The 23,536-nt window shown below is 41.3% G+C and overlaps 3 protein-coding genes across 7 annotated transcripts; 1 reads left to right on the forward strand and 2 right to left on the reverse strand.

The window, feature by feature from the left end:
* Positions 1–9,533: 9,533 nt before the first annotated feature.
* Positions 9,534–12,774, forward strand: fkbp3 (FKBP prolyl isomerase 3). 2 transcript variants are annotated; one of them, XM_085770616.1, is made up of 7 exons: positions 9,534–9,684; positions 10,055–10,156; positions 11,085–11,183; positions 11,287–11,422; positions 12,059–12,126; positions 12,212–12,309; positions 12,431–12,774. In XM_085770616.1, the coding sequence occupies exons 1-7, from the start codon at positions 9,580–9,582 to the stop codon at positions 12,483–12,485; spliced, it is 663 nt and encodes a 220-aa protein (XP_085626742.1). In that variant the 5' UTR covers positions 9,534–9,579; the 3' UTR covers positions 12,486–12,774. The 2 variants fall into 2 exon arrangements, with proteins under 2 accessions (XP_085626742.1, XP_085626743.1); XM_085770617.1 differs by having other exon boundaries at positions 11,287–11,417; positions 12,054–12,126.
* A 223-nt stretch (positions 12,775–12,997) lies between these two features.
* On the reverse strand, positions 12,998–14,211 carry faua (FAU ubiquitin like and ribosomal protein S30 fusion a). The gene is made up of 4 exons (XM_085770619.1): positions 14,131–14,211; positions 13,830–13,974; positions 13,353–13,408; positions 12,998–13,212 (listed from the first exon to the last, which is right to left on the reverse strand). The coding sequence occupies exons 1-4, from the start codon at positions 14,203–14,205 to the stop codon at positions 13,087–13,089; spliced, it is 402 nt and encodes a 133-aa protein (XP_085626745.1). The 5' UTR covers positions 14,206–14,211; the 3' UTR covers positions 12,998–13,086.
* Positions 14,212–15,402: 1,191 nt separating this feature from the next.
* Positions 15,403–22,546, reverse strand: prpf39 (PRP39 pre-mRNA processing factor 39 homolog (yeast)). 4 transcript variants are annotated; one of them, XM_085771367.1, is made up of 15 exons: positions 22,424–22,546; positions 20,947–21,375; positions 20,449–20,642; positions 20,204–20,329; positions 19,850–19,968; positions 19,505–19,672; positions 19,042–19,222; positions 18,507–18,614; positions 18,248–18,412; positions 17,668–17,794; positions 17,251–17,519; positions 16,758–16,942; positions 16,575–16,649; positions 16,241–16,355; positions 15,403–16,087 (listed from the first exon to the last, which is right to left on the reverse strand). In XM_085771367.1, the coding sequence occupies exons 1-15, from the start codon at positions 22,434–22,436 to the stop codon at positions 16,001–16,003; spliced, it is 2,361 nt and encodes a 786-aa protein (XP_085627493.1). In that variant the 5' UTR covers positions 22,437–22,546; the 3' UTR covers positions 15,403–16,000. The 4 variants fall into 4 exon arrangements, with proteins under 4 accessions (XP_085627493.1, XP_085627492.1, XP_085627491.1 ...); XM_085771366.1 differs by having other exon boundaries at positions 15,403–16,090; XM_085771365.1 differs by having other exon boundaries at positions 16,566–16,649.
* Positions 22,547–23,536: the final 990 nt, after the last annotated feature.

The raw sequence follows: 23,536 nt of genomic DNA on the forward strand, positions 1-23,536 counted from the left end.
GAAAACACATTATCCACAGTGGACCAAGGCCACCGAGGGATGATTTCCATTATGAAAGCCTTTAATTCCACAAGTATGAGTCGGAGAAAGGGAGTGGAAATGTGAAAAAGAGAAGCTGCTCGTGCCGGGGCCAATGATACCTTCACAAAAAGAAATGTGATTTCTGTGGTTTGCGCATAACTTTGTAGGTAATTGCAATGTTTGACAATACAAGCGAGGAACCATCTGACCTCAGTGACTTTTGTCCTGCTTTGTCCGTGTTGCTCTCTTTCATTTAAACTTGTAAAACTTGACAGATTTACCCCTCTGGGTGTTTGTTTCAGGTAGATAAGTGAGGAGAAGGCTGATAAGAAAATTCAAGGCCTGAAAATGAATAGATTTGAAAAGCATTGTTGAAAATAAAAAAGAAAGGCATGATGATTATATTTCCTTCTGTACTTGTGCTGATTTCACTGGTAAAAGGAAGAAAGAAATAAAGATATGCAAGTCACTTTGTATTAGTGCTTTCACAAGGTTTTCTTTTGCACGAGGAGACCAGTAAATTACTCTAATGGTTACACATGAAGAATGACTCCTGCTCTGTTTTCTTTCTGCACATAAAGAAGAAACTGATAAAAAATCGTCAATTTTTTTTCGCCTGTAAACACTAATTAGCACCATCCACCCAGACAGTGAATAGTTGACTCGGGAGCGTAGCAGCATCGCACTCCGTTTCCCCTCACCATGCACTTGTCATTTATTTACACTGTTTATGGTATTTGTTATTGTTGTGCTCTTCAACAGGATGAATCATGACCATTTTCCCTCCTGTCAAGCCTCATTGTAAACCTCATATATTGAAAATATCAATCTTTAGTAACTGTGCAACAGACCCTGCGTCACCCATATTAACAATGTGTACAGACTGCCCCCGTGAGGTTGAGGGCTGGAACTGCAGTCAGACTGGACTGAAGCGACTGCAGTGGAGACAGACATAGAGTTACTACAGATAAAACATGCTCAGTCATAAACGCACATCTTCATATTCCTCACATTGTCTACGTTTATGTTACCCTGCTTATAATATACACACACTACCTGAGTGTCAACCACAGACTGTTCAAATAAAACTGTATGGATGTGCTTGTGTTTGAGTGTGTGGGAGAGTGAGAGACAGTGAGTGAATGTGCTGTTGGACTAAGTTCTAGACTTTGTGTATCTTCATGACTTGGTGCTCTTGTTCCCTGTTTGTCAGTTTGTTCTGTCCATTTTCAAATATGGCCATCATTTCATTTTATATTTCAATTATTTGAATATTATCTTTTCATCTGCTCATACCTGCCCAGGGACTACAAATGTGGAAATTAGCAAAGCTGTTATAACCTAGCTCAAGACATTTTTTCTTGTCCTACAAGATTAAGGTTTGCTTGCGATTTTCCCTGTTTTAAATGAATAAATTCCTATCCTCAGGCCCATTCAAAACAATTTGACTGACGGTATATGTGTAACTAAGTGTACAGTTGTGCAAACGTGACTTGGAGACTGTGGATCACTTGTTTGTGTAACCTGTAGATATCAGGAGCTGTGTCAAATTAGATTCCTCCCTTGTCTGATATGTGAGGTCGTTATACTTCACCACAACACGATAACACCAGGGTTTTTCTTTTTTTCTTTGCACAAACATTTTTTGCACATCATTTAAAATAATATTAACAATTTTTATGATTGTGATGTGCGAAGAGGAGGTATGAAACCTGAAAGGGCTTATATGAAGACCTCACCCATGAAGAACATAATCAAAAAACAAATTTGTTACAAATAAAGACAAGAAAATAAGGATAGGAGGAATAATTAAATGATGAAAATAAATAAAATGAAATTAGAATCCTTCCACCTATGTGAGGTCGTTATACTTCACCACAACACGATAACATCAGGAATGATCCTCAATCACCTTCTTTCCTTTTCTCCTGAAACTCCATGTGATGCAAGTTTCATCCCGACACTCCACACACACACACACACAGTCAGCGGGTTGGTCATCACTGCAAAATACAAAAGCAAAACATGATGCTGGAGGCATAAGAATGAAAGAAAAACAAAAAAAATAGAGATTTAAGGATCAGCTTGGCACAATAATAACTCCAATAACCAGTTGTATTGTACACAGATTAATATTAGCTGGCCTATATGTATATGTCAGCGTAAAGAAAATGTCACTTTGCAATATCAAAATGCAGTGAAGGCTCATTTTGTCACTTTTTTCCTCCTTGTTTTGTAAAGGTACAGAGCACTAAAATGATTCCTCCTGCAGCCAATTCACCTCCACAGTTTGTTCTGCCGTGACAATCTCTTCTTCACAGGCAGCGCCGAAGATGAAATGAGACCTGGGAGATTTCCTCTAAAGAGATAATTAGCCCTCTCCTCTTCTTCATGAGCTTCTCACCCAGTGTCACTGTTGTTGCCTAGTAACCAATCGGGGTAAAAACTCAGCATGACCCTGTTCTACAGCTAAGTATAGTGGTGGCAAATCATCATCATCATCATCATCATCACAGCACAGCTTTTCAAGGTTATTGATGAATAGAAGTGAGGGAGGTCAGTTATGAGCTGCATTTATGCAGGCCTTTTCATGCTGTTGGTGCATCAGTCTAGGATTTACACTTGAACAGCAGGGCACAGACAGAAAGGCTGGCTGATGCAAAAAAGATGAGATTGACCAGTTAGTGGAGAACGGCAGCAGGAGGCAGAAATCTGACACAACACACGAGACTGTGGCTTTGTAGAATGAAGGTGCAGTAGATGGCTGCTTAGAAAACATGTGGTGACACACGTAGGCTACTGTAGGCTACATAGCCTACATGATCATTTCTACCGATTTGAGGCATCCTATGAGTGCTGGCACAGAGAGATACGGTGGCCCTGAGAGACGCATGCCAAGACAAAGATGCTGAAAATCAGAAAACAAACTTTATCAATTTAACAGCTGCCTGACCATACTTCAATGTTGATTCAATGGAATTTTGCTATAACTATGTAGCCTAAAATTTTGTTTCACTGATGCTGTTTCAACGCACTGAACTAGGTGAGACCACATAATGAGAGGAAGGGGGTGTCAAACATTCAATTAAGCACCATATGCTGTAGACGTGATTTTTTCTTACTATGTTAAAATCCTCTGAAGGCTTGTGTGTAATTCATAAACGTCTAAAAGTTGTTTTCAGACAGTGAGAGCAAGGAGTGGAGCAGTCCAAAGCTCCACACCAAGGGGGCAGTTGTCGGTCTGAGAAGTGAAGCTCACTTCCGCGTTCAAAAAACTGCAATCCCCTCGGCTGTGGGGGCTGGCTCCAGAAGGGAGCAACTCCAATTGAGCCCCATGTTAAAATAGCCGACTTTACATCTCAAAAAAACATATTTACAGCCTGGTACATTTAATTTTTTTGGTCTCAATCGATAGTTTCTACCCCCGCACACACTCTGAGGGGGGTGAATTTTTTTTTAACTCTACCATTTTACTATTATTAGGTTTAAAATTCTGGCCAATTAGGGCGCGGAAACGTTGAGTGACAGGTCCGGAGACCACTGCTTCGAGGCCAGTGGGCGGGTTCTCGGCCCAACTGCCAGGCGGCCTCAGTCGGCTTTTTTTTTTCTGCCCCTCTCTCCCCTGTTTGACAGCGCTCGGACCCTGCTCCTGTTCAAGCAAGTAAAAATATTTTTATTTTATTTTACTTATTATAAAGATATCGGCTGTGTTTTTGCTTAATGGAGTTTATTAAATTTTGTTCGTGATGTACTTTAACTGTCTTCGTAACAAAAAGACACACCAAAAAACATCCAAATACCTCCATGCTGCTCGTATGTAATGTCCGTCTTGTATTGAAGCCCCGAAATGCGAAATTGTCCCGGAAAAAATTAAATAAGACTATATTTCAAGCTTGTTTGTAGCGGAAGAGGACAGACCCTGGTTCGTCCAAATTTGACGAACTGTGAAGAGGAGCTTCCACTACAAACCAGACGACCACAGTGTCTGATTTGTTTGCTTCAAGCCATGAAGCCACAAAGAAGACAAAAGTGAAGACAAAGTCCAGAATCCCAGAGAAACAGATCGACGCCACCTGTCTGTCAGATGTGATCATCGAGCCACTAAGGGAAAGCTTGTATGCTTCATCAGACTAAAACCTTGTCATTTATCATCAACCCAGTAGCACTGCTTCACAAGTGCAACGTTGGAGACCTCAAGAAAGCAAAGGAGCAAACCTATGACACCTACATCAAGCCCTTAGTGAACAAAACACTACAGGGACTCATATATCACTCTGAGGGAGGATTTCTCCTGGGATTATTACCACGTTGACCAGATTTGCAAGGCCCTGATAAAAGAACTGAAGAGAGAGTTTGGCAGCATCCGCAAACTAAAGAAGAAGATTTTATCAAAGCAGCCAACTATTTAACCCTTATGCCTGATCCACACATGCATGACTGTGTGTCTGAGGCCACCTTATCTATATATGTGAGATTTATAGTATTTTTATGTCATTATTTCCTCATTAAAAGGATAATGGGGAAATAGTCGTCAAACTCCCATAGACTTCCATTATAATAAATTATAATGGAAGTCTATGGGAGCTTTTCTTTTAATCTGACATTACCCAAAAACTAAAAATTCCCCCAAATCATTTTTGTTACTAATCAATGACATGTCCAAGCCTGAAATAATCCCCACCCAACAAATCCAGTTTGCATTCAGTATTTTGAAAATAGCCCCCTTTTTGTGTGCGTTTTTTGCGATTTTTTTTCCTAGTACCCTATACACTGGATTTTAAGGGGTTAAAAGTCTGAAATTAATTGAATATTTGGTATGGATCATCAGAGGAGAAGTAGACTAGAAGATCTATGCAAAAAAATCTGGAAAAAAATATCAAGGTATACTATTTTTATGGCGTTTTTTCCGAGGACATTTTTGTCCTCATGTGGTAAGAGTGTGCGTAAAAAGTGGAAAATGGGATTGCAAAAAAAATAAAAATCCATTCAAATCAAGTGTGTTACTAATCAATGACATGTCCAAGCCTGGTAAAATCCCCACCCAACATATCCAGTTTGCATTCAGTATTTTGAAAATATCCCCCTTTTTGTGTGCGTTTTTAGCCTTTTTTTTTCGTAGGACCCTATATACTGGCATTTAAGGGGTTAAAAGTCTGAAATTAATTGAATAATTGGTATGGATCAATAGAGGAGAAGTAGACTAGAAGATCTATGCAAAAAAAACTGGAAAAAAATATAAAGGTATACTATTTTTATAGCGTTTTCTCCGAGGACATTTTTGTCCTCATGTGGTAAGAGTGTGCGTAAAAAGTGGAAAATGGGATTGCAAAAAAAATTAAAATCCATTCAAATCAAGTGTGTTACTAATCGATGACATGTCCAAGCCTGGTAAAATCCCCACCCAACATATCCAGTTTGCATTCAGTATTTTGAAAATATCCCCCTTTTTGTGTGCGTTTTTAGCAATTTTTTTTCGTAGGACCCTATATACTGGCATTTAAGGGGTTAAAAGTCTGAAATTAATTGAATAATTCTTATGGATCAATAGAGGAGAAGTAGACTAGAAGATCTATGCAAAAAAAACTGGAAAAAAATATTAAGGTATACTACTTTTATAGCGTTTTCTCCGAGGACATTTTTGTCCCCAGGTGGTAAGAGTGTAACTTTTTTTAGTTAGGGTAGTTAGGTGTATCGTTCCAAATTTTTTTTTTTTTTTTTTTTTTTTTTTTTTTGTGAAAAATGATGACCGTTTACCAAATTTCATGGCAATAACTCTAACCACTGCAAGACAATCAAGAGTTGAAAAATGACAAAGGACATTTTTGTCCTCTTCAGGCACAAGGGTTAAGATGCCATCGCCAAGAGTATACAGAATCACATCATGGTCCACTACGCCTACAACCGTGACAAAAACAGACCAAGATGGAGACAGATAGTGTGGAACCTCTTGCCAGCCGTTGTCATCGCCGTAGTGCTGGTTGGTTTGGTGTTTGTGGTACTACTCTTGTAAAGACATGAACACCGTCATCTCACTGTTGCTGCCAGAAAATCATGCAGCCAACACAAGAAGAGACCAGTGACTAGAGATCCTCAACAAGATGAAACAAGGCCATGTGGCTGTGTGGGTTTCCCATACACTCATCATTTTTGACAATACACAAGAAGACACAAGCGGAGACCCCGGCCTCAACAACATTTCCACCAGTTTCCACCAGTTTCTCCCAGTGCGATGTGGGTGTGTGGCTTTTTCTCCGGGTGCTCCGGTTTCCCACACACTCAATAAAACATTTAAATAAAAATCTCTGACTGATTTTCTTTTCACTGTTGAACACCAAACTCTTTAAATTGTGGATAAGTAATGTTATTGATGAATAGATTAGAATCAAGCTGACAGGTGTTACTGGTACTTATTCATGCTTTTTGGAAATAATGAAATATGAAAGGTCTATAAGAGATAAACACATCTGATATTAGGAATAAGTCATGCAGGTATCAACACTCTAGAAATGCTTTGAACTGTGTCACACAGTCTGCAGCAAAATTATTTTTGCTCTTTTGTCATGTGTTGGAAACAGTTCGTTGTGTTCTTAATATAAATACTGTATTATTAAAGGGACAACGAGGAGTTTCTATTCGGTTATAAAAAAGTCTCACTTTAATGTGGATGAATCTCCGCTACCCACACTTGTTAATGGGCCCATTTTCGATAAATATATCGTTCTGTCTCTATCGTTATTTTGTTATTATTAGTGGTGGCGGAAACGCTGGTCGAGCCGACCAGCGTTTCCTTAATGAGAATAACGCAGCTGAATGGCCATTTATGGTCGGAACTACGACGGTAACTGAACCTCTTTGAACCTCTGACTTTAATTATTGATGAATGAAAACATGAGTCCGTCTTGCGCCGGTCAAAGAATTTCACAGTGCGCGCGGAGGCTCATAAATGTAATGTGAAAACGCTTCGCTTTTCCAAAACTCCTCGTTGTCCCTTTAACAATATTTTGCACAGAATCTATCCTTTGTAAGAAGTGTTGGAAGGATTTAGACAATTGTTGTTGTTTCTGCAATTCAGGCAAGTAAACTACAGTATAACTTATCTGTTTTTTTTAATGGGAACAAGCAAGCTTGTTTTGGTCAGAAATGAAGGACTATAGAAAAATAAACAATGATAGGCTACTAATTAGGGTATTTTGTTACTTTGTTTTCAGTGGGTTATGTGTCAATGTCAAATATGATTTTTAATTCAGCTCCTCAAAATTATTGGAAAATGTCACACAAATCAAAATGGATGGCGTCAGAACTCAGCTTTCATTCTTTTATTGTTGAAGACAAACAGAACTGCACCTCAATTGAATATGTGAATGGCAACAAAGCTGCAAAGAGTTATTGTATTCTCTGCTATCACATCTAAACCCCCAATGGCTGACAGGTTGACACCAATGAGTAACTTTGTCTTTGTTCAGAAGATTTCATCCTTTGATGCTGTGCAGCTGCAGTGTGTAAGGTTGTAGTTTTCTTTCCATCAGCTGAGATAATAAACAGATGTTTTTCTTTTTTTTCTTAGGGAGAACATACATATTCTCCCATCTATTACTCTCCTTTTCATTTTACAATGTGTAAAAGGGCAACATCTGGACAGCGGATCTCACACTTACTAATTTTTCCATTAAGGTCTACTGACAGCAATTTTCAGTCGTCCCAATAGTTAATAATCTGGTACTTCAAGCCATATAATAAAGGTACTTAAAGCAGTTCAGGTCTCCATGATCTTATATCTGATCCATTTTGACCACCATCTCTTAAATTTCTCCAATTGTAGTTTTGACCGAGTAGCGAATGTCAGTCTCTCCATTGCGTAGATTTCATCAACAGTTCTTTGCCAGTCAGATGTTTTTCATTTTAAAGGTTTTCTACAACTAATTATGTGGAAAAGCAGTGCAGTACAGTAAGATAAGAACATAAAACACTGAACTCTTACTTTGTAATTGAATGCACCCCTAATTTCCATCCTCTAGGAGGCAGTGGTGTAATGTGGACCAAGCTGCAGCAGGTCCTATTGTCAGTAGAGGACTCCATCAGCTGCAGAAGGACCTGGGCCGCCCCGATCACAGCCTCAGAGCAGTACAAGGAAGAACTTGGTTAAAGCCACTCAGGTGTTAATGCATCAGCAAGCTCACCATGGTTTGGATTCACTCATACAAAAGGTCAGGACAGTATGACAAAAATACAGCTCATGAACAGAGCTACTTTCATACCTCCAAAACAACTTTGTCCTAGTACAAGCAGGAGCAGATCGTGAATATAAGTCTTCTCTATTCTTGGTGGGCAGAGGGTCTGACTGAGCATGTGCAGTGTGAGTGTCATCACTCCAGCATGTTTCTGATCAGAGAAATAAGACTTGTTGCAACCGTCCCCCCTGCAACTGTCCCCATGAGTCTCCCCTAATTAAGTGTAGTAGAATTATTAATCAAACTCATTTGATTGTGCTATGACAGGAGATTTTTGAAGTTGTAGCATTGTGTAGGCCTAATGTTTGGCAAAATTGTGTTTCCACACAAGCCCATGCTTTAGCTACTGGCATCTCCTGAAGTGTAACACTTACTTTTGTCCACTAGGTGGCAGGAGACTCACCTCAGAGAGCAGTAACAGTGCCCATCATTTAGCCACAGGCACATTTTTAGTAATTTCAGATAGTCTACTGGGTTGATAATTGCTGATTGAGCATTCATGTTGAATTGCTCAGTGTACAAAGAATATCACGATCTATTATCTCAATTAAAAAATACATGCATGGTACAAACAGGACTCTTATGAAACTCAAACGTTTCCCCAGATATCTACCAATAAAACACCAAAGTATGTTTCCTACAATTACCATAATCAGTTTCCATTTCATCTTCAATTTATTGATTGAGTATTGACCACCAAAAATGTAAGAAAAAATCTGTTGAAATGTCTGAAATAATGGTAACAGAGATGGATATGAGCAATGTATGAGTAAAAATGAAATAAGATTGGACAGATAAAGAACAATGAAATTAGCATATTCCAAGTAGCCTATGTCAAGAAACATAACTAGTATATGAAATAAAAGGTAACAGACAACAAAAATAATGAATAAAAAATATTGAAAGCTTTATTGTTGTACTCTTGTCCATGATGCATAGGCTACATAATGAGTATTGTCTGTAGGCCATACGACTTTGATCCTTTGCATGTGTGGTTTCTTTTTAGTCCAATTTAAAAAAGGATCCAAGTACAGTCTTAAGTTTTTAAATACAATAATACACTTCAACAGGATGAAAAAAAAAATGTTTTTTGTTTTTGTTTTTTTTTAAGTTGAATACACCTTAGAAACCATTTAAATAAAATAAGTGATTCAAGAGATTTTTCTTTCTATTTCTGCATAATATGTCACTTTCAAAGTCTTAGCTGTAACTGTATTACCGTAAGCCTTCTCTTGTGTTTCACTTTCACCAAAGTCTTTGTGTTTGGGGTGTTTGCAGTTTTTTTTTAATACGCCACGAGGGGTCAAAGTTGATTAGTACGCCTCTCAAAATGGCGGCTGAACCAGTTCGGGAGTGGAGCGATGAGCAGCTAAAAAGTGACGATCTACCCAAAAAAGACCTTATAAAGTTCATTCAGGACAATGCAGCCCACTCGGTATGTGTGTCCCTTAAAGTCTCTGTGTGGATTCAGCATGAGTGTCAGTGGGTTTCAGTGTTAGCGCTCAGTGGGACCTGCAGCATGCTGCATGTTAGCTAGGAGCAGCCAGGAGGGGAGCTGCTGTTTAGCATGTAGCGAGGCGGAGTAACGTTACACAATAACATGATAATACCGCATGATACAACAGAGTCTTAGTGGTTTTAGAGAGGAGCCACTGCAGACAGCTCAGTACTTCGTCTGACTATCAGGAGAGACTGTTGTATTTACCGCATGAGATAACATGACTCATTGTGCCTGTCGTTGATTTCAGTAGCACATGGTGGATAAATGAAACTAACCCTTGTGTCTCTGTTACCTTCTCCTGCAGTTCCTCAATGAACACAAGCTGCTGGGAAACATCAAGAATGTAGCCAAAACAGCAAAGAAAGAGCAGCTGGTCATTGCCTACAACCAGCTGTTTGAGAGCAAAGTAAGCAAATTATACTGAGCACTCATTTTGTGTATATTGTATGTTATGCTTTTGCAGTGAATGTGGGTGTGTATTGGATGTTTGGTATGCATTGTTTTATTATATGGTGTGCTTTTATGTTGGACAACAGATGAAAATAAGCTTCTGCTAAATCTGGTGTGTCCATCATTTTGTTTCTTGAAAATGAGCAATGCAAGCACACATTGTCCTTAAATACATGAAAAAAAACAAAGGGATTTCTGTCACACAGACCCATGCCTAACCCATGCCTATGTTCCCACAGCCTTATGTTCCCAAGATTTTTCTCAAAATTAGGCGCTATGTTCCCACTGGACTCTCTCTACCTATCTGGACTCCATCTATCTGGCCTGTCTAGCCTCTACCGGGTCTTTTTACTAAACTTAGCCAACTCTTTTCTTCATTGCCTAAACCCAACCAATGGTGGGACCAAAGGGCTGTGGGAACATAGGGCCTAATTTTCAGTGACAACAAAAGTTAGAAATGTGGGAACATAGGAATGACCCCCTTCAGATAGGTCAGTTTCATTTAAATAGGCTCAACAGAAGTTATCTCAAGGGACTTTACTATCATGAAGAGAAGTTAGACCTGCTCTATTTGTAGAGACCAGTCAAGAGCAAGGGAACATAGCAACAGCATAATGGAAAAAACTGGAGCAGAATCATACTCGGGGTGGGTGGCCATATGCCTTGTCTGGTTGGGTTGGAGATGTACTGTTGTAATATTGTTGAAATCTAGTAATACAATTAATTATTATAGTAGAATTAGGCAGGATCATATGGCTGAAGGTTGGCTCACAGTTGCAGATCTGGACTCTTATTGCTCTGGAGGTGAGCGGACCCTGAGAAGCACAAGTGGAATATGTGAATACGTTTGTGTGTGTGTGATGTGTTGTATTTCGTCTTTGCAGAGGTTTAAAGGCACAGAACCAGTAGAGGAAGTGACGGAGCAGGTGAAAGCTGTCAAAATTGACGAACCCAAAGAAGTCAAGACAGAGGTGGTGGATGAGGTACTGGTCCAGGACGGTCCATATGAACACAAGTGTTCATCTCTGCTTTGATCACACTTGTATTAAAATGATGATCATATGTTGCTGCTTTTGCTTCTCTCAGGGTCCACCCAGGTACACCAAGTCAGTGCTGAAGAAGGGCGACAAGACAAACTTCCCAAAGAAGGGCGACACTGTGAGCTGCTGGTACACTGGCTCCCTGGAGGATGGGACAGTGTTTGATACCAATATCCCCTTAAGTAAGACAAACCTGCACCCTGAGGTGGCTCTCTGCTAGTGTTGTTATGGTACCTCGATCGGTATACGCTGATGAAGATACACAAACAGTATGTGTGTCTTCTTCATTGACATGCTGTGAATATGTATTTTCACCTGTTCTGTTGAGGTGAAGCTACATGAGGGAAAATATCAACTATACCAACAAGAGCTAAGCAGAGCACAACAGATACACACCAACATAACTCAATGGAAATTTAGCTTTCATTAAGTCAAATTATCTGTACAAATAAAGTCAGGTACTCTACTGTTTTAACCTGCAGGGTATCTAGATACTTTTTTAGTATCATGGCAGTTTGCCCGTAAAATTTGAGACAGTGAAAGTATTTTTTTATTTACTTGCACATGTACAATCAGTAAATTTGCTTGTTTTCTTTTTTTAACACTGGTGATACATGACTGGTCGATGGATGGTATGCACCCCTAAATTTTCTGCTTGAGCTCCTAAAATTTCAAGTGAGGGAAAGTAAGCCTGGAGCCCTGTACAGTTTTCAGTGTCAAACAGGAAACCTACAAACTGTGTATGTTTATAGATGCAGATCAGATCCTTCAGTAGTGACTCTGTCCGCAGGTTATAACCATTGTATTTGTCACTACAGCAGCCAGAAAGAAGAAGCAAACCAAACCACTGTCCTTCAAAGTCGGCCTGGGCCGAGTCATCAGAGGAGTAAGTCAATCCTGCTTTTTACTCTGTGCATACACGTCTTCACTTCCTCCACCGTGTCATCATCAGTAATTCTTTGCTTTCGCAGTGGGACGAGGGCATACTGACGATGAGCAAGGGTGAGACGGCTCGACTGGAGATTGAACCAGAGTGGGCCTATGGAAGGAAAGGTCTCCCTGACTCCAAGTATCCTTTTCCTCGGCTGATTCAGTGCATCAGTTTGTGCATTCTGTCTTAATATGTATGCATTTTTAACTTAATTTCATTCTGTCAGACTCTGGCTTCTCCTTAACTCCAGCTCTATCAGAATTCCGCCCAACGCAAAGCTCTTCTTTGAGGTCGAGCTCGTGGCTGTGGATTAGCCGACAAACACCGGCCAGCATGCGTTACTTTACAGAGAACCCTCATCTGACACCACCTTGCTGTAAAGTATAGAGTTGAAATGGCATTTCCTGCTATTACCAGTTCCTCTGCACTTTGTCTCAATCATTATGTACAACATGTTGGATTAAGAAAATGACCGGTTATTACATTTTGTTTTTGGCCAGATTAAGATGGCTTGTCAATAATGTACATAGACACTGAGACAGTCTTTTGTTGTTCTTTTGCATGTACTCTGTAAATGGAAAAATAAACCTGGTTCATACAGAACTAATTTTTTTCTGCTTTTCACTTAAATGACCTGCACACAAGTACACGTTTGTTGAACAGCATATTAGCAATCTAATAAATGGCTGCCTCTCTAAGTACCACAAATTGTGTTTAAGAAAAAACAAAACATGCATCTCACATTTATGAATTCCACAACAGGATGTAAAGTTTTGAAGCCACAAGTGACTTCAACTGTGGGACACAGCACACAACACTCATCGTGTCCAAGCCAAATTTTATTCTGTACAAGACAACATTTAACTTGGTAAAACTGACAGTGATCAAGCTTCTCCTTAGGGTCACTGAAGCATTTTAGGAGTTGGCGTTGGGTCCCTTCTTCTTACCGAAGGTGGGCACAACGTTCACGAAGCGCCTGTTGTACTGGATGCGACGCTTGGCGCGGCCAGTCTTCTTTTTCTTCTTCTCCTGCTTGTCAACCTGAACAAGCAAAGAGATGTTTTGTCATTTCTCTAAACTCATATTATAATGTATTTCATAGTCAAACAAATGTGAAAGTAATTTTAATGCAAGTCATTTTCTCATTAGGTGTTTAAAATACTACTAGACCATCTTCTTACCTTGGGTGTCTGTCCCCTCACTTTTCCGGCACGGGCCAGAGAGCCGTGGACTTTACCTGTGGAGGAGAATAAGTTTTATTGGACATTTCAGAATAAAAGCTCAAATCCTAATTAATGAATCTGCATTTAAAAACACCTATGTGAGGGCAACAATGCCCGGAAGCATCTTAGTTTTACGTTAAGTGCATTCAGGAGTCACTCTTTCTGTTATAGAGATGATAATACATCAAGTTTATTTATTTATTTGAAAGGGACAATACACATTAATGAACATCAGTACGGGTGTACAGATGTAAATGTGTCGGAGTTAGCAGCCTGCTAATTTACACCCGCAGTCCCTATTAGTGTTTACTGCACACAAACTCGACAAGAAAAAGGGAATGTGCTATGAGCAACAGAAAGCTCCAACTTGTAACTGATTCTCATGTTTAGTGCATCTTAGATGGACAGATATAACCAGATTTAAGTGACACTGACCTCCCAGCAGCCTGCCAGCTACCTCCAAGGTGCAGTGCTCTGAGACTCCACAGGATGCCAGGGAGGCATCATCCTCCAGTGGGCACCCAGCGAGCAGCAGGACCTGATCCTCGACCAGGAGACCCTCCACAGACTGGACATGGGCCTGGGAGATGAAGAGCATACAGTTAATCCATCAGAAATTTGAATATGGTAACTTGCATGAAAATAAATCACGACAGGGGTTTTAAAAAAAAGAAGACAAAGTCAAATTGATTAACCCCAACTTTTATAGATATTACAGATGGATAAAGATATTTACCTTGATCTGTCCAACAGTCTCCTGTCCGGTCACCTCAAGGGTGTGAGTGTTCTGGGCACGCAAGAAGAGCTGCATCTTGATGCTAAAAGAAAAGCAAAAGAGAAATTATAAAACCTTATGTCGGTAGTAACGCGGAAATCAACCAGTGGCGTTAGGTTTCTTACTGACAGCTAACAACAGCTACCAAACCCGTCATGTGTTCCCTTTATGTGAAATCAAACCATCATCCACCGTGTTATTTCCAACACAACATGCTCCCTATCAAACATCTCAGTGAAAACTAGAGGGGACCGTCTGGAGGCAACGTGCCGGGAGCTCGCTCCTCTCCACCAGGGTCCAGCTAATGCTACGCTAGCTTAACTAGCCACATGGGGCACGCGTTTCACAAAATAGCGTTAAAACACGATAAATATCCGACAACTAACCAAAATAACATGTCGTTTGTGATAAATGATGATTCGGGTGTTATATTCGCCAACAAAAATCTGCTGAGGGTTTACATAATATGGATTTTTTTACTTATATTGCACCGGCCTTACCTCGTTTGATGCTAGACGTTCAACGCTAGGCATAAAAAGGGCTGATGAAAGGCCGAGACTGCGCATGTGCGGATTTACGTAGCGCAGTCGGTCTCTGAGGCCACGCCCATTGTACTTTGGAGCTTGATAGTGGGTATTTACAAAAATAAAAAAAGAGCTTGATAGGGATCGATATATGGCTTTTGCTTCATAAAAGTGGGCAACAATCCTCTATATACAGCACGTTTAAAGTTAAATAATTTACGTCAATGGTCAGTAGATCTGCCCAAAGAGATGCTGAAAAGTCATTTACAGACTATGAAATCATTCACAAACCATCTTAAATGTACTTAACATTTTCAAGTCTCATGATTCTTATGACTGAGCACTGGAGATGACACTGACTTCCACAGTCCGAACAACATTGTCAAGAAGTCTCATATGACACTATGGGTTCTGGTCATTTGCCCACAGATTACACAGGGAACATGGAAAATATCTGTGCTGTGTTTGAGACGCATACATAGGCCCAGTTCCACTCTGACTCCTAAAGACTCAGGTCCTGAACCCTCACAGACTTAGTTGACGTCAGCTGTAAGTGACTGAGTCTGTAAGGACTCCAGTCCAGATGCTATAAACAAGAATGTGACAGCACTATAATTTATTGTAGGATTGTGTGTGTGTGTAATGTCTCTAAAAACCTCATGTGATCTTTTATGACCCTTTGAATACAATTAAAATCAAGAAAACAAACTTCAGGATATCAATCTCTTTATTATGAAATCAAGTCAAAAAACAAGGAACTCTTCATTTCTCATTATGGAAACATAACCATGTAATATTAAAAATCTTTCAGTTGGGAAGGAGAAACACATGACTCAGAGGTACATCAATGAACACCTCCTTTACAAGTTTAAATCTTAAACACAAAGAAAGAGACCAAACTAAGTCATCCAATCAAAAAATTAAAAAGCCTGTCTTAGGGAAAAATAACTCTGCTCTCACAAATAACATGCATTAAAGAACCTCAAAAAAGCAGCCCGTATTGGAGATGATGAATGTAGCAATTCATTTTTGTATTTTTTTTATCTTTTTTTTTTTTTTTTTAAACATGACTGGTCAACATGACTGCCATGGAGGGCCAAGTCTATTGTACTCCAGCGGCTACAAAGTGTAATTAAACTGATCACAATCTAAACCAGAAAGAAGGAACCAATCAGCTTCTGTAGCATGTGGTTGGACTAAAATATCCATGACACCGTGTTAAGAAGCTCTGTTCATGTTCAGAGATGTAGGCAGGTCAGAAAGGATGATTTTCTCGAGTCTCCGTCTTCATGTCAGGATTCTGTCCATCATGTGGGAGGAGGTGGGTAGTACTGGTTATACTGGGCGTATTGGTTGTACTGCCCCCAGGAATTCTGTCCCCAACCGCCGTACTGCTGCTAACCAAAAAGGAGAAGAGGAGAAGAGCTGAGTTACCTTGGAACGATATTTTAAGCAAACATGACCTCATGTGTGGTGTGGTTTTGTCAGCCCATTTTCATTGAAATATGTTTTTCTTGTGAAGTCGACGACTCGATGACGAAACCTACCTGGTACCAGTTGTAGTTATATGCAGAGTTGTTTGCCTGCATGTCTGTCATTGTGGTTGCTGCAGCTGCAGAACTGTCATCCACACGCTGTCTCTTGGAGTCAGGTTCTTGAGAACTGCAGACAAGTAGATTCATGTCAGCAAAAATCCCTTGTAAATCATTTCACTCAAGAAATGGCCTGTTACAGCCTTGACACGGGCATTTTACAAATACTGGGAAACAATCTGTAACTGCAAAAACTGTAGTTATATTTAGTTTTTTTGAGGAATTTGTGAAGAATATTGATGACGTGTTGAGGTGTCCCAAACCCGGTTCCCTTATCCACCTGTCATACCCGTTCTCGGCTTTCCTTTTTGTGGATTCACTTTCTTTCTGTAGTTTCTGCTGTTCTTCATATGCAGCCACAAGTCTAAGAGATGTACAAGAGTACACATCAATCAGGATCAAACATTATCAAAGAAATGTTAAGAACATACAATACGCATGTCTGTCTTTCTAAAAGTGGCACAAAACTCACATATTGATGTCGCTCCCAAAGTCCTCCAGGAACTCCACCTTGCGCTGGGAGAAGAGGAGGCGGGACTCAAGCGGCATTGGACTCTTCAGGGCTCGATCGAAACAAGCCATGATCTCTGCCTCGTTCTCCGTCACGTCCCCACTGTATTCCAGCTCGAGCAGGTTCAGATACAGTTTTGGACTCGTCTGTAAAGGCAGAAAATTATGAGCTTGACCAAACCATTTTTTTAATTAAAAAAAAAATGCATAGATTAAGGCAGTGAAAAGTCTCCTTTTTCCCTACACCCAAACCACATTATTATGCTTCATACAAGTTTCATCAACTACAACTAAACAGGAATAAAAGAAAACCCATTCTTGCTCATTATAAGAGAAGCAAAAGATGTGAAGTAAAATATCATGGTGATTAAGGATTTAAGTGTGCAGAATTATAATTCCGTCCGTTAAATCCACCGTGTGAGCATGCGTGTGTCTGTCATCACCTGGATGCTCACCTGGTCTTTTTCGATGGCTTCCAGCAGAATCTTCCTGGCTTTGCTCAGACTTCTCTGCACCTTCATGGCCATCCTTGCCAGCTTCACGGCGTAGAACGACGTCTCGGTGGCGGTTTTGGCAGACTCCATGGCCTCCTTCAGCAGTGCCTCGGCTTCCTCCAGGTTTCCGTGGCGACGCTCCAGGCTGACCCTACGAAGGCGCACCATGGCCAGGCCTGGAACCGCTGCCTCCAGAGACTTCAGGACGCCGCGCGCCTCTTCTACGTCCCCTGAGAGAAGGAAGGCAGAGTACTGTGAACATCCAGTCTAATCGCAGCCATTTAGTATTTTTAGGACCACGTTTAAGTTCCTCGTCGCCCTGGGTTAATTTGACTGCCGTGTTCCATTTGCATGACCATTTGAATGAGTGTCGCTCACCTTGCTGCTCCTCAAAAGCTGCCCAGAGCAGGTGGATGGCGGGTTTCTTGGGCAGATGCATGGTGCACGCCTTCTTGTAGACATGTCTCACGCCGTCAGTGCTGTAGCTCTCTAGATACTTTGCATACTTCAGAGTGAGAGAGAGAAAGCGAGTTGGAGGAAACGAGGAGAGGACAGAGAAACAGAGCAGAGGAGAAAGAGGAAAGAGAGAGAGGCAAAAACAGACAACGCATTTTACATCGACATTTCCAGGCGGCGGAAACAGTGAATTTCTTCATTGACAAGATCGTTTTTAGAAATTTTCTGTGTAAACCCATCAGCACCTTCATGGAACCAATTAGATAAGTTTCTGTAAGGTAGTGGGAGACGAAGTAGATGCAACGTAGTAGTTGGCAAATGCTGCAGTCAAATCTTGTGTGGCAAGCTGGCCATCCCCTAATACAACAGATACAGTCACATATCAACGTTACACGCAAAGAGAGTGCAGGACGATTTACTGTGTCGATGTGATTATCATCGTTGATGGGGGGGAAGTGCAGGGAAGTAGCAGGAGTGAGAGAGGGGTCGACGGCGGCGTTACCTTGATCCAGAACTCTTCGTAGAGAGCACAGGCGATGAGGCATCGTTCATACAGAACGACCACGCGCTCCGGAGTCCCATTCTCAATCTCAAAGTCCAGGTACTCCTTCCAGTTGTTGAGCTGGGTCTTCTCTAAGGCTTTGACATGGAAGTATGGTCTCTTAATCTGTGATGATGACATGAATAAACGCTTGTTAAGCAGAGTCAAACATGAAAATGCTCGACGGTTAATATTGTGGGGGAGAAAAGCTGACACACACCCCTTCTTCAAAGGCCCAGCGCTTGCTGACTTCATGTTCGTTGTGGTTGAACACCTCCTGGCGAACCTCGATGGCTTTGTGGCGCATGTTCTCGATCTCTGTCACTCTCTACATAGAAACACACAAACAAAGGAACACAGTCAACACCCTCTTGCATGTTTTGCATTTTCCACTTGATGTAAAAACTGCTAGTCCTGCAGCCAAGGATTTACATCACCATGAGCTTGCCAGAGACAAGAAGCCTGCAGAGGGGAGAGGTTTGTATGCACCCTGCATATCAGCCTCAGGGTGCAGGTGCTGGGGTCAATGGGCCTCAGGTGATCCTTTAAGAATTAGGACGAGCCCCTGACTGGATGCCAACTTGAATCCCCCCTGGCATTCATTGGCTTGGCTGCTGACATAAAAACACCTCTTCAAACCTGAACAAATTTTGCTTTCCATTTCAAGATGGAGAACAGGCAACCTCCTGCTATCCCCTGCAAGCAGTAAATTTGTGATTTTGTCTCCCCTGCAGGACTGGAAGTCAGATTTTTACCTTGGCAGGGTCCGCCAGATCTTCTGTTCCGGGCGGAAGTTCCTCCTCAGGCGCCGGCGTCTCTTCGTCGGTGCTGCTGACCATCGCTAAGCTGGCTTTAGAGAGCTCCAGCCTCAGCTGAACAAACTCCTGCTCTGACAGGAAATGTTTGGGGTTGTTGCTCTGGACGTGTTCCTTGAACCTGCAAAGATTGAAAAGGATAAATAAGACTCGGCTTAATGAGCCATTTCACACAATATGGTCCAAGTCTGGTGTAACGGAAAAAAACTCTCAGGTTTATGTGTACTGTGCAGCTCAGTAAAAAGAGAACCCTGTTCTGGTTGAAGATATTTTTAGTTTACATTCAAAAATAAATTTTGACCTTTTGATACACAGAAACTGTGCCTCTGGAGTGTAAATGGAGAACTGATGAAATCAGAAACAACGTGACAGCAAGCAGACTCATTCTGTTCCTTCTCCCTACCTCTGGAAGTGCTGGGAGTAGAGCTGGGTTGGGATGCCCAAGATACGATCGTAGATGGCGGTGACGTTGGCCAGCTTCTGCTGCTCCGTCTCCCAGGTGATGAAGGACTCCCACAGACGATCAGAGCGAAAGTCTGTGCCTGCCGCAAGCACCGAATGTTCGTAGGCACTAATGGTAAAGAATTAAAAGGAAAAACAGTTAATGTTTTTCTGTCTAGACCACTTGTGTTCTACATCTACTCAGATTCAATCATTTACCCTGAGAAATAGGGCAAATTAGATTTTGACTGCAGTCTGTACTGTGATAGTCGTTGCATAACCTTGGAAATATATAATGGATATTCACCCTCGAATGCGCCCCTCAGTCTCTGGGTCAGTAGGGTCTGAGTTCTCCTTAATGAAGGTCAGGTAGTGCAGCCACAGGTCCACACTAAGAGGGATGGCCTGCAAGCCTCTTCTGTACACCTGGACAGCAATAAAGAGAAAGTCTGTCAACTCCAACATTATAACTGGAGCAATGCCAGAACAGAACTATTTGATGGAGCAGTTTACAGCACTCATTTAAAGCAGTAGTTCAACATTTTGGCAAATGACATTTTATGGCAATGGGTCAATTTGCCAAAATGTTGAACTATCCCTTTAAAATAGAGAAATTACAAGTACATAAAAGAAATGTGTAAAAAAAAAAAAACATATTTACCTCTTCTGCGACTTGTATATTGCCGTGCTTCTTCTCTATGTCGGCATACTTCTTCCAGTAGCCATAGCAGTAGGGATAGCGCAGGAAGAAAACATCGAATGCCTTTCTCACAGCTGTAAGGACATTCTGTAATGAAGAGGGAAAAGAAACAAGATTTACTGAATGTTATGTTGAAAAATTGTGGATTTGATTTCCTTATGTCCAATTTCCAACAAAAACAAACGGAACATTTCTTATTCTCTCACCTCTTGCTCTACATACTGCAGCATGTACACCCAACCATTAAAGTCTTCTGGGTTGTCTTCACAGCCTTTAAAGAGCTTGTCAAACTCGCTGGGCAGCTCTGGCTCTGTCGGAACAGTTGGTTCTTCCGTCGTCTCTTTGGATGGCTCTTCCAGCTCCATGCCATCTTCTGTCGCCTGTGTTGCCTCAGTCCCATCTGAAGAAGTTAATGGGGAATTAATAAGCGGTATTTAGTGTGGTTGCAAGCAAGGTACTGGTACTGGCCCTACTGACCCAAAATCTTAGCTTTAACTGAGGGAACTAGTTTAGTCCTTTTGTAAAATGGCTTGGGTTGACCAGTGATAAACCTCCTTATTTCCCATTCAGGTTGATTTCATTGCTGCTATACAGACAGTCTTTTATAATAATAGCCTTTATTTATACAGCACTTTTCAGACAAAGTATGGGAGTTAAATGCATCATATACACAGCAACAACTAAACACTGCCTTTTTTGATTACCTTGGACACCATCCTCTACAGTGGCTGGAGGCTCCACACTCATCTCCTGATTGGATTGCTCTGAGTCCTCAGACTCTGCTTTTTGTTCTGGTGGCTGTGCCACTTCTTCAGCAGGCAGGGGCGGCTGTTCCTCTTGGAAAAGCTGAGCACTGGCGATCTGAAACTGCTCCACCGCCTTCTCCACAGATCCCAGCTCTGTAGAATTCATCTGCTCCTCTGGCGGCTGCGGTTGATCAACTGCCTCCTGGGAAGCATCGGAGTCCTCGGGCAAGATGTTGGTGAGTGACTCGGGGGCAACCTGGTCCAAGGACCAGTCAGCAGTTTGGCCTAGAACAGGAAGGTCAGGAAGAAACGCATCCCCATTGCTCTCCATGGCAGGGGACTCAGTGTCCAGCATTCCAGTAATGGTGTCGTCTGAGAGGTGTAGGCCTGTTGAAAACAGCATCCACTTATCAATACGCATATAATAGAATCCTAATAGAAACAATGCACTCATATCAGGAAGGTAAAGTAAACAGTATTTTATTCTTTTAGCACATAAATAGGCTTATAGGAACAGGTAAAAGTTTAAATTTGTGCCTAATGTAGAAAATAAAGTAACCAGCCGAAGGGCACATACTGTGCGTTAAAGAAAAAAGGGAGAAGTTGTATGGTTGCATGTTTCACTAAACAGAAACTACCACGAGATTTCACAACTTGCCACTTGTAAGTATAATCTAAGTTGTAGGTTACTAGGGCTGGCATGTGTAGTGTTTTAGTTACAGTTGTTATAGAAACAGACACAGTTGAAGTTAACTACCTCCTCCTAAAAAGGGCACCGCGGCGGAGCCAGTAACCGGTGCAACAGGATACTTCCTTGTTGTAAGGCTGAAAACGGCCGCCGGCTTTAGCTTAAATCCCAACTTGACTACTAAAAATAATACATCCACGTATCCGGTTACTGAACTAACTCGACGCGTAGCTCATAGTCCTAACGACAACGGTTCACTACATGTTCAAAATCGGTTAATAGTTGTAAAGTTAACCGTGTGTGCTGCTCGAGTCCACCCGGGAGCTTGTTTGCACAGTCAAAGTTCAATTAGAAGTTGGGCCTCGGCGCCCGTCTACTTCCTGCAAACTATCGCGGCGGAAACGTGACTAAAGGTCGACGGTAGCTTCAAACAAGCGACCGGTTAACAACGTCCAAAGTGAACTCAAATTCATTTAGTTACTCGACTATGATTATTGACACAGCAGAAATCATCTCGGTGACAGTACCAAAGTCTGTACGACCACGGTCGATTACAACATAGCGAAATGTTAACTACACCAACTACAACGTGCTAAGACTTTGCCTCGATCTCCAGTTAATAGACGGCACCGGCGGCTTCTCCGCGCTAGCTAGCACTAGTAGCTAGCGTTAGCTAGCTGTTGAGTTGCCACATTTGTAGCCACGCTACAGCAAAGCCATGAGTAAAGATGCGTTCAGGGTCCTTACCAGTATCTTCCATGAAATTTGGGCCGATCTTGTTGACTTGTGAGCAGCTTCCGAAGTCACTTAATCTAACCTACAAGGACCAGGCGCGCTTCGTCCACCATTCTTATCAACTTAAAGGAAGCACTGAGGAGACAGGGCGCATGCTCCGTGTGGGTGTGTGTGTGTGTGTGTGTGTGTGTGTGTGTGTGTGTGTGTGTGTGTGTGTGTGTGTGTGTGTGTGTTACTGATAACAACTCCACAGTTTTTATTTATTTACTACAGCGTGTCACGGTAACAAGGTCATATCGATGGCCGAAATGCAAAACCTCCTATCTGCAAAAATTACTTTTTTGAGAAAACTAAAAAAAACTTATTATTTTCTTGCAGAATGCCTATTTGTCAATGGTATCCAATGCATGATACACTGTTTTTGGACTATATTACTATTATTACATATTAACAATACCGACCAGTATTGGTGCCTTACAAAGTGCAGATAGGAGGTTTTTCCCTACTTTTCCTGGATCATTTTGCAGATAGGAGCTTTTGCACTTGGTGCAGGTTGGAAGAGGTTCTACAATGCTCTAAATTAGGTTAATTACTTAAAAATGAAACTAAGTTTGTGTTCAGGTAAAAAAAAAGTGGGCCAGTTTAGGTAATGTAATGTGGGGGGTCAGATATAGCGTCTTTTGCACACACATCCATAACTTTCACACATCCCCCAAAATCCTGCCATAATAGCCTACTATAAAAACAAAATAAAATAAAATAAAACATTTAAGTGTGACAAATCTGCAAGAAAGTAAGAAATTTGGAAGAGGGCTGCTGCACTGCAATGGGTCGGGTCCGGGCTACTTTTGGGCAAATTTAGGCAATTCTGAGCAACAAACAGGAGAGTAGGGAGACAGGACAGTTGACCTTATAATGTTCAATTAGCATCAGTTGAGGATTGAACCCACAACCTTGGGAACCAAAGACCGTTGTCTATCGCACTGAGCTAATTGACAAGTGGTAGTAAAAAGAAAAATCAGTTTTTGAGGTAAAATTCTGATATGTATTTGTCAAACATCTACTATGAGTCTAAGATGTTAGAAGCCTTCGCGCATGGTCCAGTCCAAGCTATTTGGATTTTTA

The sequence above is a fragment of the Trachurus japonicus genome, chromosome 24 (assembly GCF_045865225.1).
Source record: "Trachurus japonicus isolate A0001 chromosome 24, Traja_1.0".
NCBI classification, from domain to species: Eukaryota; Metazoa; Chordata; class Actinopteri; order Carangiformes; family Carangidae; genus Trachurus; species Trachurus japonicus.

Coding starts and splice junctions, on each gene's coding strand:
- fkbp3 (XM_085770616.1), top strand. CDS start 9,580: ATGGCGGCTGAACCAGTTCGGGAGTGGAGCGATGAGCAGCTAAAAAGT. Junction 9,685..10,054: donor AGGACAATGCAGCCCACTCG/GTATGTGTGTCC, acceptor CTTCTCCTGCAG/TTCCTCAATGAACACAAGCT. Junction 12,310..12,430: donor AAAGGTCTCCCTGACTCCAA/GTATCCTTTTCC, acceptor CAGCTCTATCAG/AATTCCGCCCAACGCAAAGC.
- faua (XM_085770619.1), bottom strand. CDS start 14,205: ATGCAGCTCTTCTTGCGTGCCCAGAACACTCACACCCTTGAGGTGACC. Junction 13,975..14,130: donor AGACTGTTGGACAGATCAAG/GTAAATATCTTT, acceptor TTCATCTCCCAG/GCCCATGTCCAGTCTGTGGA. Junction 13,409..13,829: donor AGCTGGCAGGCTGCTGGGAG/GTCAGTGTCACT, acceptor TCTCCTCCACAG/GTAAAGTCCACGGCTCTCTG.
- prpf39 (XM_085771364.1), bottom strand. Junction 19,969..20,203: donor ATATACAAGTCGCAGAAGAG/GTAAATATGTTT, acceptor ATTGCTGTCCAG/GTGTACAGAAGAGGCTTGCA. Junction 18,615..19,041: donor ATCTGGCGGACCCTGCCAAG/GTAAAAATCTGA, acceptor GTTTCTATGTAG/AGAGTGACAGAGATCGAGAA.